Raw genomic sequence first — 21,835 nt, forward strand, 5'->3', positions numbered from 1 at the left:
TGAAGAGTTCGAGAAGCTTCGTGTGAAGATTCCTGAGGGAGGCGCCCCACTTCATCGATCCCGGCATATCGCAAAAGTGGCCCGAAGTTCTCTTCCACGAGGGTTCCCGTTCAGGACGGCTGCAGTGGGCCGTTGCCTTGACCGTCGCCCTGTCTTGGACCCGAGGTGCAGCCCTTAGTACAGCGAAACGTGACGGGTTTCTCCTTGGTGACGTCTTCAGTGCCTCAGTTAAGTATTTAGTGATTGCTAGTTGGTTACTTCGTGAGGGTTGTTAAAATGCTTTTTGGTTCTTGGTTTGGTTTGGTTTCGTAAGATTATCACTGGTTGTTCTGGTTACGATAATCTATTTGGTTTAGTTTGGGTATCGATACATCAGTTCGTTTTGGTAGGCCTAAGTTCTTGGTTCAGGTGTACATATCTGTTTCTTGTTTTGTTTGTTTTTTTGTTCCGGACTGAAAATGGTAAGTCGGAGAAACTGTATGTTGTCTTGTTTTGGTTGCAACAGTGACTCACGATTGGAGGACTCATGTCTGGTTCCTCCGATTGGGACTCCCTTATGTGACTTGTACTGTAAACATGGTGTGGGTCCTATATCTTATAATGAGGTGTGGGTCCGATACACTGAGAAAGATGGTGTCCTTAGTTGGCCACTGCATGGTAGTTTTGACCCCGAAATTCTTGATAATTTAGAAGCGAAATTGTTTAGGAAGAAAGCCCGGCCGGCAATGTTTGATTCTTTCCGTTACTAGCGAAAAGAATCCAAACAGAGAGAAATAAAGAGGTTAAAGAAAGAACAGAAAGAGCAAGAAGAGTTGACTCTGGAGCAAGCGGCTAAGCAGCTGCAAGATAATGAGTGTGAGAAGGCCATAGAGGTGGCCATTAGAGAGCATAATTTGGCGATTGACAAGTGCTATCCTGCCTTGCCATCGAAAACAGCTAAGATACTAGAGGACCCCGAAAACGATCCTCTGTTGTCTTATCTGTTACGGTCACCTCCACCGTATGCACATGGTGCTACGGCTCCACCTTTACCGAATGTTCAATTGCCGGTTGCTGGACAACCTGGTATTCCTGCTCCTGCCCCTCAGAATCAAGCTCCTGTACCTTCTGTGGTTAATGTGAATATTCCTACGGTTCCTCCTCCTGGGTTGCCGACTTCTATACCTGTATCTGTCTCGCTTACACCTACTGTTCTACAAAGTATCTTCCTCGATACTCCTACTGTTCCGCTATCTGTTCCTACCTCTACTGTGTTCTCTACGTCTGCGAGTGTGTTGACTCCACTTTCCGTTCGTCGAAGAATCACTGATTCTGTTTCTAACATTCTGTCTCCTTTCTATAAAACTTTAATTAAGACTCCTACTTCTGACTCTGTTCAGAGACGCAGTCAGCATCCAAGCACTGAGGAACGGGGAATTTTAGATTCCACGGCTCTCAGATGGATTTCGAAGAGTAGGAGATATAGTACGAGAGATGTGCTAGATACATTTATGCAGTGGAAGGAACCAACGCAACGGTATGTCTTTGATGAGATGTGCTCGCTGTTACGTGAGGAGATAGAAGAAGATGATGTTGAATCGAATTTAGAAGACTTAATTAAGGTTCAGAAAGAATTTGCTGCAGGAATGATAGTAGGTCAAAATATAGAAGAAGCGATGGAACTGATCTTAAGTTTTAGAAATGATCCATCTCTTCGTTCACCAAGAGATTTAGAGAAAGGTAAGACGAAGCTAAGTCGCCAATATCCAATGACGGAGGTTCCTCCAATTGGGCGCGAAGCTGTGCAAGCTGACAATGTTAATGGTATTGTAGCTGCTCCGGCGCAATTCCAAAGGGTGTGGATACACATTCCGTGGAAGCGAGCCGAAGTGCTAGCAGTGAAGCAGGCCTTGCCAGACCCGCGTAAGAACCCTGCTGGATACTATAAAGAACTGACGCAAACAGTTGAGGCTTGTATAATGAACTTAGCAGACATCGATATGTTATTTGGAAATGTAGTTCCGCAACCAATTTGGGCTAAAATTCGTAGAGAGAATCATCCAGTTGCCCTAGGTGGTGATTGGGCAGCTATCATTGCAACGGATGGTCAGCAAACAGGTGGTGCAAAACCCGAACCCCTAATTGCTAATCTTCCAGGTAGGATAATAGACTTAATGAAGACTCTGATGCCCGCATTGCGTGTTAATTGGGACAAGTTATCCGCATGCAGGCAGAAGAAAGACGAAAGTGTCTCCGACTTCTTCACGAGGTTCGAAGAGACTTTTGTAGATCATAGTGGTCAGGATATGAGCACAGAAGGAGGACAGAGACTGTTTGTCGATAAATTCGTGCATAATTTGTTACCTGAGTTATGCAATAAATTAAAGGATTCAGAGAGTGCGTGGGCTGTTTCTACAACTGCGCAAATACTTGCAACTGCACAGTATTATGAAAATAGGGATAAAGAGGAAAAAGAGAAATCAGACAAGAAAACGAAAGATTTAAAGACTAAAGTTCTTTTGCAACAGGCGTATCCGCCTCGCATGAATCAGACGTACACGCAGCAAGGTTCGTATCAAAGGACAGATTATAGTTCACCTAGACCTCAAAATCAGTGGAACCAGTGTGCGTACTGTAAGAAAGAGGGTCACTACAAGAATGAGTGTCCGATCTTAGCGCAAAATAATCCAGCAGCAGCTCAAAGAGGTCGTGGTGGTTTTGTGCAGAATTCTAGAGGTCGAGGGCGAGGTGCTATGCCTCCACAGACGAATGATCGTCCTTCCAATCACTTTGATCAACGAAATGGACAGTCTGCCCAGCAAAATAGATCTCAACAATATCTTGTTGAAGACTATTGTGAAGCGGATGAGGGATTTCAGCAAAATGGGTACTAGGACAGCCATGGACAGAGAGAGGGAGTAGTATCAGTTCCAGTGGATCAGAGTGGGCCTTATGTCGCAGTAGCAACATCAGGTGTAGTCGAACCGTTTCTGTTGGATACTGGTGCCGCAAAAAGTTCTATCATTCATGCGAAACTCCCTGGCGCACCTTTGTCCGGCTCAACAAATGTTTCTGTAGGTTTTTCAGGCGCCCCTGTTTACAACCCCATATCTGGTCCTTTGTCTATTTCTGTTGGACCGTGCCAATTAAAAGCACCACTGATTTTGACGACAGGTTGTAATGAAAATCTGCTTGGTTTAGACTTGTTAAAACGCCTATATGCGACATTGTACTGTTCTCCGGAAGGGGTACAGCTTACATTGGGTAAAAGAATCACCTCTCCGATGTACTTGTCAATGGATGCACTCCCGCCAGAGCTGCGTTCACTCCCTGATTCTCTTTGGGCGACTGGTCCTAATGATGTAGGCCTTTTAGAAATACCACCATATGTAGTAACTTTGAAAGCAAATGTGAAATTTCCAAGAATTCCTCAATACAAAATATCTAGTGAAGGTGAGCGTGCACTTTTATTGATTGTGCAAGATTTAATTAAGAAAGGTGTGGTTGAAGAAACTAGAGGAAATGTTTGTAATAGTCCTGTATTACCAATTTTGAAACAAACTGATCCTACAAAGCCTCCAGTGTATAGGTTTGTCATCGACCTCAGAGAAGTCAATAAGATTGTGGTCCCGCAGTTTCCTGTGGTTCCAGACATTACTGCCTTGTTAACATTGATCCCTGCTACAGCTACTTGGTTTTCAGTCATCGACTTGAAGAATGCCTTTTTCAGCATTCCGATAGCCGAAGAAAGCAGAGATATTTTTGGCTTCTGTCTAGGAGGTCGAAGTTTCAGATTTAAACGCGCTCCACAAGGCTATTGTGAAAGCCCATCTATTTACAGTCAAGCACTAAAAAGTCAGTTAGATTCCTTTGTCCTTCCTCCAGGTTCTGCTCTAGTGCAGTATGTAGATGATCTTCTAGTGGCTGCCGATGACAAGGAAACTTGCAAAGCAGCTACGGTTTCGTTATTGCATCATTTGTCCAATTTGAATCACAAGGTATCACCTTCAAAAATGCAATACTGCTGCCAAGAAGTGACCTACCTAGGTCATCTCTTGTCAAAGGAGGGAAGGAAGTTGACCCCAGAGAGAATAAAAGCAATTACGCAGATGAGTGTTCCCCGCACACAGAGAGAAGTACGTGTCTTTCTAGGTATTACCTCTTACTGTAGGCAGTGGATCCCAAATTTTTCTCTTTTAGCGAAACCATTGGTAGCTTTGACTGGGAAAAATGTTCCGAGTCCGGTGCCATGGTCTGCCGAATGTCAGGAGAGTTTTTCTGAGTTACAAAAAGCATTGTGTTCAGCTCCTGTATTGGGTACACCCGATTACAGTAAGCCATTCACGCTCTACGTTCACGAGAGAGAAGGTTGCGCGTTGAGTGTTCTGACACAGACATTTGGTGATAAACAACGCCCTTGTGCGTATTTCTCATCAACATTGGATCCGGCAGCTAGAGCGTTACCTAGTTGTTTGAGAGCTACAGCGGCAGCTGCGGCTTCCATTCGACAATCTGCTGGTTTGGTGATGAACAACATGCTAGTGGTCATGGTTCCTCATGCGGTGGATACACTCATGAACCGAACCAAGACACAACACCTTACCAGTGCGAGACTATCTGGTTACGAGCTGACATTACTAGCGAGTCATATTCAGATCAAAAGATGTAATGTATTGAATCCAGCAACGCTGTTGCCGGCTAATCAAGAGTCGAGTGATTCCGAGCCACATGATTGTTGTTTTAGAACGGAGGAAGAGACAAAAGGACGTATTGACTTAAAGGACACTCCATTATCAGATCCAGATGGCACGTTGTATGTGGATGGGTCATGTTTTAAATTGGAGAATGGTGATGTGACTGCTGCTTACGCAGTAACGACTTTGAAGACGATTGTGGAGACTGCAAGAGTGAGTCAGAATTCTGCCCAAGCTGCAGAATTAATAGCTTTAACCAGAGCGTGTGTTTTAGCTAAGGGAAAGAGAGTGAATGTTTTTACAGATAGTCAGTACGCATTTGGCGTGGCCCATAGTTTTGGCCGGTTGTGGAAAGAAAGAGGTTTCATTACGTCCCATGGGACTAAGATTCAACATGGTCAGCTAGTTAACGACTTGTTGGAATCTCTAACCTTGCCGACTGAAGTTGCGATTGTGAAGTGCAGTGCTCATAAAGCAATCACGGATGATGTTGGTCGTGGGAATGCTTTTGCTGATGAGACCGCTAAACAGACAGCTAGAGACATGATGAGTAGAATGTATGTTGCTACGTCCGCAAGGTGGATTGCTGAATCTGGAATGTGTGAGGATACAATGGAAAGTGTGAAAGAGATTCAGAAAGAGGCAACTGAGGAGGAAAAACGTGTATGGAGAGAGAGTACGGGCAAGTTGGATTCGAATGGGTGTTGGATTGATTTGACAGAACAGCAGCGTTGGATGTTGCCTGATGCGTATGTGCTTGCAGTGGTGACGATGGCGCATGGAGTAGCGCATATAAGTTCTAAAGGAATCTGTAAGATGTTGGCTCCAGTCTGGAAGAATGATGGGATCAGTAAGTGTGCAGAGAGAGTGGTGAAAAATTGCATGGTATGCCTGATGCATAATCCTGGCAAGGGAACTCCAACTCCTGCTGGTCACTTCGCTCCGCCTTCCTGTCCTTTTGAAGTGATTCAGTTAGACTTCATTCACATGGATCGCTGTAATAATCTGAAATACGTCCTGGTGGTAGTTTGTGCTTTTTCCAGATGGATCGAAGCATACCCACTAAAGGACAATACTGCCCTATCAACTGCCAAAATTCTTCTCAAAGAATATTTCCCTAGATATGGTATGCCACGGATTGTATGGTCAGATAACGGAAGTGAGTTCATAGGGAAAGTTATGCAGAGTGTGTGTGCCGGCCTAGGCATAAAACAGAAGTTCCACAGTGCAAACCATCCCCAGTCTGCTGGTTTAGTTGAGGGTTACAATGGCACCCTCAAACTAAAACTAGCCAAAATTCAAGCTTCCACAGGTTTGTCCTGGCCAGACGCACTTCCTTTGGCTTTATTATCAACGAGAGCAACTGTACATTCTAGAGTGGGGCTTAGCCCGTATGAGATCGTTTTTGGCCGCCCGGCAAATATTTGGGGTGTGCCAAGACCTAAAGAGTTTTGTTCTCTAGAATATCCTATGTTGATCGACTACCTTTACGACTTGACTGCTAAATTGAGTCTTATTCACCAACAGGTTTTCGATACATTGCCAAAGCCTCCGGAGAGTCCAGGGCATCAGCTGAAACCCGGCGACCAAGTTGTAATCCGGAACTTCGCGAGGACGAAGAATCTTCAGCCCAGATACGTCGGCCCTTTCCAGGTCCTGCTTGCAACGAGAACAGCAGTTCGTGTAGCTGGTCGCAAGCATTGGGTACACGCATCTCATATTAAGCGTGTACCTTTGCCACTTCCTTACGACGACTGGGTGAAGAAGGGAATTGGTGCCGGCGAATTTGAACGCACACCAAAGTTCATCCCTTTCAGCGATGCCGAATTGATTACTGACACTCCGAAATCTGACTCTCCTCCTGAAAAGACTCCTTTGAACTCTGAACATTTGTCCCCTGCATCAGAAAAACCTCTATCACCTGCGAACCTGAACACTGCAACAGCTACCAGTGATACGCTATTTGCCGATCAAACAGTACCTGCAAAGCAAAGATACAATTTACGACCTCGTAAAATGGACAAATAAAGCAGGCAACTGCCTATTGTGATATTTTGATATTTTGAACTTTTGCCTTCAGCCAGGAAGTTTGCTATTGTTTTATTGTTTTTAAAATTGCCTTGCCGTCTGGGTAGCCGTAGGGTCGTGGCTGTGTGCTTAGTTGAATCTGCGGGGGTCTGACACAAGGTCGATCTTTCTGTTGGTTCTGGGAACTCCCAGGGCTGATAGAGGCATTTTCATCTACGTACACATCATCAGTGGTCGCGAGCGGATTGTAGAAGATGGAGCTTCCTGCGCTGCAACGAGAAAATGTGATTTATGTTCGCAGAAACAGACTTTACAGAATTCTTCACGGCAAATGCTTTTTAATACAATGTGCCATTACATTTTCGATTGTTTTGATAACGTTGGTGGGTGGAATCGTTTTCGGTATGAGTTTGATTTTTGTGCCAGTAACTACAGTACCTCCCCTTAATCCTGCTACTTCTACTATTTCCTCTATACACTCTTTTCACTCGTTTCCTGAACACGAGCACGCTCGACGCTCAGAATTCATTAACAACACTTTTATACAGCTCTTGCACCAACACCAACTGGTAGTTAACACTACAGATTGCTGGGTGTGTGGCTTGATACCCCACACTATGGATAAAGGCATTCCCTATCTGGTTTTGCCTTTCAGCTACAATGGATCATTTCAGGCCCTTCAAACCATCTTTGCTTATGCCCTTGAAACCTATCCTCCGCGTCCACCACGTTCCACTAAATATAACTCTGCCAACAAAGCCTTAGTTCAGGGAATTATTGACATGATCAAGGACGTCAATAATACTCCATCTTACCCTAGAGACGAATTGCGAGTATATTTAAGTTGGAATTCTTCAGAGTATCGCCTTAGTTTGGGAGAAAGCAAGCGTAAAAGCTCAACTCCAATCTGGGTCGTACCTCACCGAGGTCAGGTCTGTTTGCAAGGTAATGGGAGAAATCCGAGAGCTCAGCTAGGGAGGAGTGAGTGCGTAGAGACTTATGTGTTTCCGGCTAACTCTTCCCCTGCCTTCCTTACTGCTAGGGGTACCTACTTCATCTGTCGAGACCGAGCATATACATGGTTACCTGCTGACTTTTCAGGTTCATGTTATATTGCTCGATTGTTGCCTCCAACATACACTGCTTCATCTGACTACCACAGGACCAGAGTAGCGAGAGGTGTCTTCAGCAAGGAAGATACCGCTGGTCAGGAAGCTGGAGACTTCTTCAAAGGCTTCCTTCCGTTCTGGGGGCCTATGGCCAATAGTAGAAACATACGTCAGCTAACACGGGTAGTTGAATCTACTATTACCGAAACTGCTGGTGCCCTTAGCAATTTGACAGCTGAGCTTCAGGCGGATAGACTCATGACATTGCAGAACCGTATGGTTCTAGACGTTATACTTGCAGATCGAGGTGGGGTATGCAGAATGATCCAATCGAGCTGCTGTGTCTTTATTCCTAATAATGCTCCAACAGTCTACGAGGCGATCTCTAAGCTACACAAGATTTCCGACTCTATTCATGTAGACAAGGGAAACTGGTCCTTCATGGAGTGGTTTTGGACTCTGATATCAGCGTGGGGATGGAAGGTTCTAATGGTCATTGGTGTCATCTTAGTATTCCTCTTCTCATGCTGCCTGATTATCCAGTGTGGTCCAGCTCTGTGTAGCCTTTGTGCTGCAACCTGTTTTAGGAAACCACCTGCGTTTGGAGAAAAGGCACGAGAAAGGATGATGATACAACAGCATGTCACTGACCTGATGAGCATAGAACTAGATTCTGACATAGACTGAGTAATTGCCTATGTAAGGGCAAAAGGAGGGTCTGAGGTTCCGTGACGATTTGAACCCGTGTTTTCAATGTTGTCGGAAATACATAATATTGGTATCAGCGAACCGCAAATGATCCATTTAGCATATCCTGGTGTTTTCGCTATGCTACGAGCAAGAGCACTCCTGTTATGAACACATTTCTGATCTACCCACGGCATCCATCTTAGATCATGGCAGCCATTTTGTGTTTCTTGCCCTCACATACGCAATAACCTCTGATCACTTCATTTCAAATAAGGACACGTAGCCTTAGCCGAAGATTCACCTCTTTCATGACACGTGCACCTTAAACCAGATCACGCTGTAGCTGCATGACTCGACAAAGGCTGCCTCCTCTGCCCGAGGCCAGCCCAACTGAACTGGTTCTCGTGTCCATTGTCCCGATCATGATTAGGCGGCCGAAGCCGGTAGCCTTGCCCATTTACAACCCACAAACATCCCTTATCCCACTTTTCTATCTTCCACACCTGGCTCCGTTCCTTTCTTTCTGAATCTTTATTAGGGGGAGGCAACGAAATTTACAATGAGGCGGTCCGGCTCTTGAATGCAATATTGACAAGGGATTGTGATGAACTAGTGGGAACCCCTCTTCGTAATGTTTGGCATCAGATATTATCGATGGTTCCTGTGTAACGCCAAATATTTATTGTTTTAGACACAAAGGTTTTGAGAATGTATTACATGTAAAGAATTCGCCCCCAGCTTAAAATTTAGTATATAAGGAGCAACCCTCTTTGTACAAATTGAACAGGCTCCTAGAATCTGCCCATGTGTGGTTTCTGTGACTTCTGTGTCCCTGCAGTAATAAACCTTTGGTCTTTGACGCCACCACCGAGAAGCCCGTGTTTCTGTTCATTTGCGCACCAAGACAGGTGGAACTCCGGGGTCTTTGGGTGTTGTTCCCTGACACCTCTGGACGGAACCAAAAAGTCCAGAACTCCAGGTCATCCAACGTCTCAGGTCGCAATCTCCATATAGGGATTTCGGCCTTTTCCCTTGCCCAATGTAGGTTAGCCAGCAGCGGGTTGTGATCAGACAGAGTCCTGGTGAGGTACTCAGAATGGGTTATGGACGGCACCACCGAAGCGGAAAACACAGTATAGCGTCAAGCCAAAAATGAAGCTTGTGCATCGCCGAAAAATAAGAATAGTCTCTTTCTTGCAGTTGATGTGTCCTCCATACATCCACCAAACTCCATTTAGTCTGCCACTCAAGTCTGTACTTTGACAATCTGCGAACTGGGGACACCGGTAAGGGGAGGTGAGACCTGTCCATGACCGTATCAGCTATGGAGTTAACATCCCCCCCCAGTATTATCGGGCCTACTAGGTAATGTGCCAAAGTACAGGGACATTCGATCCAGGAATCTTGCTTGATCCACATACGGGGCATATATACTACAAAGCGTTACCTCCCTGCCATACAAGCGCCCCTCAACTGCAAAAAATCTTCCTTCACTGTCTATCATTTGCTTAGTTGCCTGAAAGGGGACACCTGCCCTGACCCAGACCAAAGCCCCCCTCGCAAACGCCGAATAAGATGTTCTAAAGACCTGTCCCCTCCATCTACGCTGCAGCGCCAGCCCCTACGACTTAGTGAGGTGCGTTTCTTGAACAGTGCTATATGTACCCCTCTCCTGACCAAAATTCTTGAACTCTGTGGCGCCTTGTCATCATGTGTAGCCCCCGTACATTCCAAGTGATGAATTGCAAATCAGGTACTGCCCCCATCATCACATGTCACCCTTGTTTCCCCTTCTCGTGCAGAAATGAACACACCAGTGAATCCCCTACCCCAACCAATCCCCCAACTCCCCCTCCCCCCCACCCACCCAGGAACAGGTCCTAAAACAAAACTGTTAGTCCCCATCCAAACCAATTCCAACACAGACCGCACACCTAAGCCCAGCAGTAGCCACCGCGGGCATGCCTTAAGGGCAATGGGGGGGTCTTAGTGCCAACGGGTGACCGCCCTCACTCTTGCAGTAGTCCTGCAGCGATCCCCCCAAAAAAGAAAACAAAACACAGCCAACTTCTCCCACCTGTGAACCGGTCAGTAATTCAATAAATCACATTGCATTGAGGTGCTGTCCCGCCCCAGCACGGCCTTCTCAAAATATCCACTCAATACACTTTTGCGCCAATAGCTCACAACTGCAGGATAGTCCATGGTTTGATTACAGCTCTTCCGGCAGCCTGGCACCCCCCGGCCTTGGAAGTTCGATCCATCACTCATCCAGGAGTCCATCCGCCGTGGCCGGCGTGATCTATGGCAACCGAACACTCCCAACGTCCAAGGTCTCAGTGTCCGATTGAGGTTTATCCTGCTCTGTGTCCGTGCTCCCTGGCGATTGCAATACCTGGCTACTGGACAATGCCGTCACCGCCTCCAACGTGTCCTGTCTTTCCTACTCTGTTTGGGACTGCGACGGCTTCTGCACACCCTGCCGCCTGCGTCGAAGGCGTTGCGATTTGCGCTGGGGCAGTCCTGCAGAGGGCTCCCGTAAGCGTCACCCCTGGTGATCCGTTCCCGCCCTGTAAGTTTCCAGCCATGCCCACGCGTCTTCTGGGGTGTCATGGAAATGAGGGCCACCATCCAGCATAATTTTCAGTTTCGCTGGAAATAGCAACGAGTACTGAAGGCCCTCCATTCTCAACTCTCTTTTAACTGCCAGGAATGAAGTGCGACGGCGCTGGATCTCCAATGTGTAATCCGGGAATATAGTCACTCTACCATTATCGACTTGATATGGCCCATCCTGTCCGTGCCTTCTGGAGTAGGAGGTCTCGGTCCTTATAGTGCAGGAGCCTGGCTACCACCGGGCGCGGGGGCGCCCAGGTTGCGGCGGCCTAGCATGCACTCTGTGCTCCCGTTCCAATGTGAAGAAAGGAGATGAGCCCTCTGCCGCCACCACGGTCCTCAACCAATGCTCCAGGAACTGCACCATATCCGATCCCTCCACTTTTTCAGTTAGGGCCACCACGCGAATGTTGTTTCGCCTATTCCGGCTTTCCGCATCCTCCGCACGCTTCTCCAATGCCTGGGCACGATCCATCACCTCCACCATCTTGCACTCCAGCACTTTTTGGGCCGGCGCTACATCCTGTAGTGTTACCTCCGCCTGCTTCACCCAATCCACCAACTTAGAGTGATCTGCCCTCAGCAGCCCCAGCCTCAGCCCTGTCGCTACTTGTGCAATGTCTTGTTGCAGGGCTGTGCGCGACTCAGTAATCGCCTCAAGTACACGGTCAAACTGTTTTTGCAACTGGGGGTCCTGGGCCTCCTCCGCTCCGTCCAATTCGGCCTGGGATTGCAAGTCACCATCCGGTGGCTGGGTCCCTCCCCCCTGCTTTCCTCTTGGTTTCCCCATGGTTCAGACTGCCTGCCACTGGGCAGGTGCAAGTGTGTTCACCTCGGAACCCCGGGGTCCCAGAGTAGCACCAGCCTCCGCTTCTTCCCAAGAGGAGGGCAGGTGTCTCGTTTATCAGGTAGGTAGGTATCAGTGCCCCAGCGTCACGGCACCTAGGCCAACAGCCCCCTTCCGCAATCAGATGTCCAGTGGTGTCGACAAAATCCAGGCTTCATAAGAGCCCAATCGGCTATGGTGCGCCCCGCCCCCTGGCCACCACAGCGCCAGCAGATGAGCCGCGACCCAGCCTCCTCCGGAAACCAATGTGTTATTGTCACTCCACGCACGGCCCCACTCCTTCTTTGCCCCTCCTGCAGCGCCAGGCCAAGCTCAGTCATCCAGGGCCAGTGCACTGCCCTGCGACAAGTACCGGCCGCGTGGTCCTCTCCCCTCTGACGACACTGCAGCATGCGCGCACTTCTGTGCTACTGGTTTCGCCGCACTCTGGGCCCCGTCCACCACTATTATCTCCCCTCCGCAATTCTCCGGGCACCTCCGCTGTTCGTGTTCAGTTGCGCTGGGCCATCTCATCTAGGCAGCCTCCTCAAGTAGTCATGAGCTCTCCTCCCGTCAGCTGCCAAACGGGCCCACAGCTTTCTCCCCCAGCAGGGCCTCAGCCACTTAATTCCAGCGGCACTGCTTATATAACAGGGCCGTGGTGTGGACAACACTAGGTTGTTTCAAATCAGCTTGGGCAATGTTAGGTAAGGTGGAAGGGTATGTGCAAATGGAAAGTTAATACATTGTGTCTCCTTTGAAGTACAGTGGCTGCTTTCTTATTTCTGCCTTTATCTCCCTGATCGATTGGTTTTTAAGCATGGTGACAGTTACACTAACAACTGGGCACCAAGATCACAAATATCTACCATTAGAGCTCCAGACACTCCTGAGCCGAGATCTATAACCTGTTCTGTGCTGTAGTCACAGGGTATGACTGTCATTTTGAAAGCGAAGAATTTGAGACATTGCAAAACCATGGAACATCTGGAGGTATGCAAGTTAACCAATCAAAAGGAAAAATAAGCATTGCCATAGCCAATAGGTCTCGCCTTTGGGACCTTGTAAGTAAAAAAAGAAATAAAGGAAGTGTAAGAGTTCACGTTTACATTTACTGCATCCTAAATACGAAGTAAATGTAAACGTAAAGTCTTAAACGTAATTTTTTTTTTACTTACAAGGTCCCAAAGGCAAGGCCTATTGGCTATGCCAATGCTTGTTAAATAGAGGTACTATCCTTTCCTTCCTTGCTTGCTATGGAAAGAAAAGGTATTTACCTGTCTTGAGGGTAATTACTTTGGAGGTGAATGGGCTGCTCCAAATAACAGTGTCCCATTATGACTCAACTGCATACGTAAATCCCCAGTAAAAATGATTTGCGCACAATTTATCCTGGAAAACTTTTATTTGGACTGGTTAATAAGCCTCTGTCATTTAACTACACCTACTCACAAACCTGCAGTTTACTAAACACTCTTACTCTGTTTCCCATTATTCGCCGGATATGGCCTTAGATATGCGGATGGCAGTCGATAAAGTACTGTACCAGATTCTAGAAATTTCTGTCAGGTAGTGGGGGGGCCCCGTCATCTCAATAAATTCAGCTGGGGGGGGGGGGCATAATCTAAAAAAGTTTAAAGACCTCTGTATTAGGCTATCACTTTGTGGCCATGTAATTATGACACAATCCCCCTCTCAGGCCTGGCCCCCTGCAGCCTACAAACTCTCATGTTTGCAGACAGAACTGTAAAAATAAACTCTTATACAGGCTCAAGATCAATGTGGAAGGATGCGGGATTTACTTAACAGAAGACTAGTGTCAAGTTCAATATTGAAGAATGTGTTTAAGTGAAGAGCAGAGTTAAGTTCAACATGGAAGAATGTGTTTAAGGGATGAGCAGAGTCAAGATCAATGTGGGAGGATGTGTTTAAGAGTAGAGCAGAGTCAAGATCGAGGTGGAAGGATGTGTTTAAGAGAAGAGCAGAGTCAAGATCAATGTGGGAGGATGTGTTTAAGAGTAGAGCAGAGTCAAGATCAAGGTGGAAGGATGTGTTAAAGAGAAGAGCAGAGTCAAGATCAAGGGGGAAGGATGTGTTAAAGAGAAGAGCAGAGTCAAGATCAAGGGGGAAGGATGTGTTAAAGAGAAGAGCAGAGTCAAGATCAAGCTGGAAGGATGTGTTTAAGAGTAGAGCAGAGTCAAGATCAAGCTGGAAGGATGTGTTTAAGAGTAGAGCAGAGTCACGATCAAGGGGGAAGGATGTGTTAAAGAGAAGAGCAGAGTCAAGATCAAGGGGGAAGGATGTGTTAAAGAGAAGAGCAGAGTCAAGATCAAGGGGGAAGGATGTGTTAAAGAGAAGAGCAGAGTCAAGATCAAGCTGGAAGGATGTGTTTAAGAGTAGAGCAGAGTCACGATCAAGGGGGAAGGATGTGTTAAAGAGAAGAGCAGAGTCAAGATCAAGCTGGAAGGATGTGTTTAAGAGTAGAGCAGAGTCACGATCAAGGGGGAAGGATGTGTTAAAGAGAAGAGCAGAGTCAAGATCGAGGTGGAAGGATGGGTTTAAGAGTAGAGCAGAGTCACGATCAAGGGGGAAGGATGTGTTAAAGAGAAGAGCAGAGTCAAGATCAAGGTGGAAGGATGTGTTAAAGAGAAGAGCAGAGTCAAGATCAAGGTGGAAGGATGTGTTAAAGAGAAGAGCAGAGTCAAGATCAAGGTGGAAGGATGTGTTAAAGAGAAGAGCAGAGTCAAGATCAATGTGGAAGGATGGGTTTAAGAGAAGAGCAGAGTCAAGATCAAGGTGGAAGGATGTGTTAAAGAGAAGAGCAGAGTCAAGATCAAGGGGGAAGGATGTGTTAAAGAGAAGAGCAGAGTCAAGATCAAGCTGGAAGGATGTGTTTAAGAGTAGAGCAGAGTCACGATCAAGGGGGAAGGATGTGTTAAAGAGAAGAGCAGAGTCAAGATCAAGCTGGAAGGATGTGTTTAAGAGTAGAGCAGAGTCACGATCAAGGGGGAAGGATGTGTTAAAGAGAAGAGCAGAGTCAAGATCGAGGTGGAAGGATGTGTTTAAGAGTAGAGCAGAGTCACGATCAAGGGGGAAGGATGTGTTAAAGAGAAGAGCAGAGTCAAGATCGACGTGGAAGGATGGGTTTAAGAGTAGAGCAGAGTCACGATCAAGGGGGAAGGATGTGTTAAAGAGAAGAGCAGAGTCAAGATCGAGGTGGAAGGATGGGTTTAAGAGTAGAGCAGAGTCACGATCAAGGGGGAAGGATGTGTTAAAGAGAAGAGCAGAGTCAAGATCGAGGTGGAAGGATGGGTTTAAGAGTAGAGCAGAGTCACGATCAAGGGGGAAAAATGTGTTTAAGAGAAGAGCCGAGTTAAGATCAAGGTGGAAGGATGTGTTTAAGAGAAGAGCAGAATCAAGATCAAGGTGGAAGGATGTGTTTAAGAGAAGAGCAGAATCAAGATCAAGGTGGAAGGATGTGTTTAAGAGAAGAGTGTAGTTGCTTAGGTTTGTTTTAGAGTCTTATTTATTATAAAGGAAGACCCATGTAGTAGCTTAGGTTTGTTTAAGAATCTTATTCCAAAAAAGAGGTAAATCGTACAATCAACGGAGCACAACTGACGATGAATAAAGTAAGAAAGAAATTTTTTATACTTGCGGACGTCTTTAGATGAAATGGGAGCAGGGTGGAAGCATAATTAAAAGTAAAGGAAAGGAAAAACGGGAGCAGGAACGCATGCTCGAACGTATCCTAGCGTATGCGTTTCACTGTAACGAACTCTACGTTTAAGGATGGAAGCGCGATGAGGTCATCTCGGCACTGGCGTCCTTTTGCATTCCACAAGTGAGACGCATCTCCATTTTAATGATGTCATAATTGACTGTGTCTCTTGAAGTTTAGATGGTTTGTGCACTAAAATTCCAAACGTGTCACAAAGGGAGCGGCATTGCACGAAAATTCTTGTGTCACAAAGGGAGCGGAAAATTGTACTTGTATAGTACTTCAATTGACTTGATTTATATTGAGTTCACTTATTGGGCACGATTGTCAAGTGGATTAAATAAAAGCGCTGATGTGCACAGCATTGCACATATCCTCCAACAATATTACGCTGATGTGCACAGCATTGAATTGCATCTATTAACAACACGCTGATGTGCACAGCATTGCACATTTTGATGATAAGTGAAGTTGCACACTGATGTGCACGGCCATAATTCTCAATTGTATTGAATTTTAGGAACGTTATTTCTACAGCGTTTTTACACATTTGGGAGTATCAATTTAATAGATAATTGCTGCAACAACGCTGATACACACAGCATATTCTGTTTATAGTTTGGAACTACAAAATCTACTTATATTTAATTCTACACTGACATCTAGTGGATCTTTTTGGTAGTACTTTTACAATTTTTAATACACTAGTTCTTACCAAGTTGTTTTTATACATATATGTATGTATTGGCATTTATATAGCGCACTACTTACCCGTAGGGTCCCAAGGCGCTTCGACCGCTGCGAAACCCTTCCTGGCTTCCCTGAGAGATGGTCCCTTAATGGGTATCTCCAGGGTGAGACCAGGCATCCCCGGCGGTCTGGTGGGGCCGTTAGTGAAGATGAGGCAAGCTAATGCCCAGAGTTGCCGAGTGTGATCGCTGATCAGAGTGGGCACCGAGGCGAGAGAATTATCGAGTCCGCTGACCCTGGTCCAGAAACCTGCCGCGCCGGGAATCGAACCCTGGTCCCGGGCCGTCCTCTGCTCTCGGGTCTGCCGCCTCTAACCAGTGAGCCACACTACTTCATATAGTAAAAATGCAGAGTGTAGCACCACATTCACCATTTTTAGAAACACCGGGTGATCCACCTATAAAGTGGAAACAGTGGTATGACGGATTTGAAACTTATTTGGGTGCAATTGGTGCGTCAAGGTTCAGACCAGAAAGAAGGAAATATTTGCTATTGTACTCATTAGGGTATGAAGGTAGAGAAATTCTTAAATATCTTCCAGCTATTACTGTTGATGAAAATAATCCGTTGGATGAATACCAAGAGACATTAAAAAAACTAGAATCAAGGTTTGATGTACAACCCAGTATAGTTATGCTCCGACACAAATTTTTCAAACGCAAACAACAAACTGGAGTAAATGTAGACACTTATATCACAGCACTTATGAGGTTGATTTCTGAATGTCAATTCGAAAATTTTACTGATCAGTTAGTTAGGGACCAATTTATTTGTCATTGTGTTGATAAAAACATCAAACAGAAACTTTTGTCACTTGGAAATCCAACATTAGAAGAATCTATAAAAGTGGCTAAGAGTATCGAGACATCTCAGTTATCAACGAAAGAGTTGGAGGAAGAGAAGAAAGAACCAGTTTCTATAGTTAAAACAAAAGACAGTAAAATTCAAGACACTAAAACATTGGAAAACAGAAGTTTTGATAGACAGAATTCATGGAACAATACTAACCCATTTTTTTCAAGAACCAATATTTGCTTTAGATGTGGTTTTAAACAACATTTTGGTGGTGCAAGGTGTCCGCCAAAGTCAGTTGTGTGTAAAAATTGTAATAAGTTAGGCAATTTTGCTAAAGTATGTCAAACATTTGGGGCACGTGTTACAATGATTACTTTAGAATTATTCAAAACATTCTGGCCTAATAGATCTTTGTTAACTCCGTATAGAAAAGCAATAAACTATGAAGGTAATGAAATCAACCTATCAGGGTACATTGAAGATATCCTTGAGTTTAAGGGGCGAAGGATAGCTGGAAAAATGTATGTAGTTCATAAAGGCTTGAATATTTTGGGCTGGTTCCACCAAGGCTTATTTGGAATGGTACTTAGACCAGGATATAAGAGACCATCCTGATCTAGAAGATCTTGTAAGCCAGTATCCACATGTATTCTTTGGGGAATTAGGCAAGATAAAAGGGTTCCAACATGAAATTATTGTAAAAGAAGGTGCCTCCCCGGTTAAGCATAAACTAAGGAATGTCCCTTTTAGTATAAGACAAGACTTCGAAAAAGAATTAGAATCTTTGTGTACTAAAGGAATAATTGAACCGGTGGAGTTCTCTTTATGGTTGTCCCCCTTAGTAGTGGCTTGGAAACAAAATGGTGAGTTGAGAGTCTGTGTTGACCTTCTTTGCCTGAATAAGGAGATATGGATAGATTCTCATCCTCTCCCGAACATTAATGAAATGTTGGCCACACTTAAGGATGCTAAGATCTTTACAAAATTAGATTTGGCTTCAGCCTACCACCAGGTTGAACTTGCTCCACATTCAAGAAATCTCACAGCTCTTGTTTCACAGTTTGGAACATTTCAGTATGTACGCATGACCTTTGGTCTCTCTTCGGCAGCCTCTGAATTCCAACGCCTAATGTCAGAGATGCCGAAGGGCATCAAAGGTCTTTCTGTATTTCAGGATGATGTGCTTATCTTTGCTCCTGACAATGCAACACATGGCAAGATTTTAAATGAAATGTTGTGATTTTAAGAGAATGGTGTTGTGTTACAAAGAGACAAGTGCGTTTTCAGGGTTAAAGAGGTTGAGTACCTGGGACATTTGGTGAATGAAAATGGTATTTTCCCAAAGTTGAGTTTAGTAGACTCAATTGTTAAATCTAAAGCTCCATCAGAAAAGACAATTCTTAAATCTTTTCTTGGCATATGTGAGTTTTACTCTTGTTTTGTGCCGGATTTTGCATGCAGACTGAGACCTCTCTTGCGAATGTTAATGAAAGGAGTTGTTTATGAATGGAATAAAGAATGCCAAGATGTGTTTAAGAGAAGAGTAGAGTCAAGATCAATGTTGAAGGATGTGTTTAAGAGAAGAGCAGAGTCAAGATCAATGTGGAAGGATGCAGGATGTGTTTAAGAGTAGAGCAGAGTCAAGATCAAGGTGGAAGGATGTGTTTAAGAGAAGAGCAGAGTCAAGATAAAGGTGGAAGGATGTGTTTAAGAGAAGAGCAGAGTCAAGATCAAGCTGGAAGGATGTGTTTAAGAGTAGAGCATTGTCAAGTTCAAGGTGGAAGGATGTGTTTAAGAGAAGAGCAGAGTCAAGATCAATGTGGAAGTATAGAGGATGTGTTTAAGAGAAGAGCAGAGTCAAGATTAATGTGGAAGTATGTGTTTAAGAGAAGAGCAGAGTCAAGATCAATGTGGAAGGATGCAGGATGTGTTTAAGAGTAGAGCAGAGTCAAGATCAAGGTGGAAGGATGTGTTTAAGGGTAGAGCAGAGTCAAGATCAAGGTGGAAGGATGTGTTTAGGAGAAGAGCAGAGTCAAGATCAAGGTGGAAGGATGCGGGATGTACTTAAGAGAAGAGCAGAGCTAAGGTGAAGGTTGCTTGCACAGATGGAGAAGATTGCAGGTCACCTTTTTCCTCATTCTTTGTCACAAAGGCAGGTCTTACCATGGTGTCATTGTCCTTGATCATTGCCAGTGTTGCTCCTTTGCTGTTACAATCGTCTTTGCTTCTTTCCCATGTCTTTTCAGATGTTGAGAAGAAATAGCACTTTCCTTTCATTATTTGCCAGCCATCCATACAGCACTGGAGCTTTTCTGTCATAAACACAAAATGCACAGAAAACAAAATGGCTGTTAAAAGCTAGGGCCAGAGCAGTGGGTGCTACGAAATAAATATTGCGATTAATTCCATCAGTTAATCAATCAAGCTAACTGCATTCCATAGCACCTCACAGGCACCAAAAATGGGATCATAAAGCAAAAGATTCACATATGGCAATGCACGAATCTCAAGTACATTAGAATCTCACAAGGAAGTGATATGCTCAAGGGATGTCTGTGCATTGCAACCCCCAGAGGTTTTTACTGATTACAGAGCAGGAAACAACCTTTACAATACAGTCATTGCATCGCACTACCTTTACATCGCAAGCCATTACAACACAGCCATTACATTGCATGTCACTACAATGCATGTCATTACAATGCATGTTACTACAACACAGGCATTACATCGCAAGTCATTACTAACGTCTAACATTACAACGCGCATAGTACCCTTACACTATCCAACACTTACCCCACTGTTGCGCTCACTGGAGTTAGAATAGTAGTTATTACCCCTATTCCATCCAACACTTACCTTAAATTCAATGTAATGGTATTCATTGTAATGGAATGCATTGTAAAGGTATAATGCGATGTAATGGAATGCGTTGTGAAGGTAGGTTCTGAAAACGCGATGTAATAGTATGCTATGTAAAAAAATGCATCGTAAAGGATGTTGCGGTGTAAAAACTGTGTTGTAAAGGCATGCATTGTATATGTATGTGTTGTAACGTCACACATTCCACAGAGCTTGTTGTACTAGCACACCACTGGGGTCCACTCCTTAGAACGGCCCTGCACCTAGTGCTGAGATGCCGGCTAAAGGTGATCTTTTGAGCCCTCAGAAACCATGTGGACGGTATGGAAGCCTTCCAGACAACCTTTGAGGTAAGAGTTGAATCCACCAGTTGGGAGATCACAGCACACTAGGGTCACCAAGGTCCTCTCCCTACCATTAAGACAGCATCCACAATGTGCCAGGAGGTGTGCAACAAAGGAAGCATGCGTCAACTCATTGATTGCAGATGCATAGCTGAGTCCAGCACGGAAGTCGCTGCCATCTCTTTGCCACTAGGTCCACTTCCACATCTGGTGGCAACACCTGTCCTGGAGGAAGGTTAGGGACAGGGTTCTGGTTTGACTTGGAATCTGTGGAGATCAATGAATTGTGTGGTGAGTGTCTGTCCAAAGACCAGGAAGAGATGTGGAGTGTGGAATTAAGACAGGTTGAAAGAGTCATAGTCAAGGAAAGGGTTGACAAGGCTGCTCATGACCATGGGCTGGCTCTAGTTAGAGATGTGTTTCAGAGGTTTGAGCTGGTAGTGTGATGGTTTGGACATTAAACACATGGCTGACAGATACTGACAACCCACCCTGGAGCAGAGCACCCATTGCTGCACCACTCCTCGCACAGTGAAGCAGCCTGAGTTCCCATCTCGCGGATACCAACCCCATAGACAGCGTCTCTGGCTTGTGTTGTTAACCTGTGCAGGGGTGAACCACTTTCTGTGTGTAGGGATGCGTGTAATCCCCATACGCACCATGAAAATGTTTTCCCGTAAAGTCTTTTGAGCCCACCTGAGAATCAGGGTCTCGGGAGGAACCTTACCACATTTACCTCATTGCAGTGATCAGGAATGTGTAGCTCCATATGGTCCATACTGCAAAGGTGGATTCGCATTAGACTTCAGTCACCTGCATTGCCGCAGCAGCGTGGAGCAGCCATTTCACCCAATTATCCATTGTAAACCCTTGCCCTCATTCTGGTCCTAGATGCTCACAGGGCAGTGTGGTCCTCCTTCTTGCTATGCCTACGGGTAGATCATTCCACCCTAGCGGTAACCCAGAAGTATCATGAGCATTTGCTGGGGGTTAAAGGTAATGGCGAGAGGCAGCAGACACATCAGCCTGTGTGAGGGTCCACCAGGTGTATCACTGTGACTTAATTTCCATCTAGGATGAGCAATCTCCTTAGTCTCGTGCTTCGCCCAATCCATGGTCAGGAGTTCTTAATCTTGGGTCTGACCGACCTCGACTCCCAATTAGAACTGGAGACCTCATAAGTGATGACCTGCAGCGCGTGGTCCTTTGACAGCCCACTGGGCATGGCTCCCTCCCCGTCTTCTCTGCTCCTTGAGGCTGTTGAAGATGGGCTGGAGACCAGGATACCTACCCCTGACCTGGCCATATGAACCCGCTTTGTGCACGCTCTCCAGCTTTTGGCTTTCTGAGAAAGAACGTGGGATGCAATCTCAGGGCGTTCAAGCCTCTCTTGACATTTTTGATGAACAAAACCATCCTGC

General features: G+C 45.5%; 1 protein-coding gene across 1 annotated transcript in view; it reads right to left on the minus strand.

Moving 5' to 3' along the window:
* LOC147665165 (killer cell lectin-like receptor subfamily B member 1B allele C) overlaps nucleotides 1-21,835 on the minus strand; it is a 95,676-nt gene that overhangs the window by 31,358 nt on the left and 42,483 nt on the right. Inside the window, exon 4 of the mRNA XM_086949710.1 lies at nucleotides 19,372-19,520. Within this exon, the coding sequence (XP_086805836.1) occupies nucleotides 19,372-19,520 (149 nt within the window). The remainder of the gene's footprint in view (nucleotides 1-19,371; nucleotides 19,521-21,835) is intronic.

Source organism: Lissotriton vulgaris, unplaced genomic scaffold (genome assembly GCF_964263255.1).
Source record: "Lissotriton vulgaris unplaced genomic scaffold, aLisVul1.2 SCAFFOLD_3274, whole genome shotgun sequence".
In the NCBI taxonomy this organism is placed as follows: Eukaryota; Metazoa; Chordata; class Amphibia; order Caudata; family Salamandridae; genus Lissotriton; species Lissotriton vulgaris.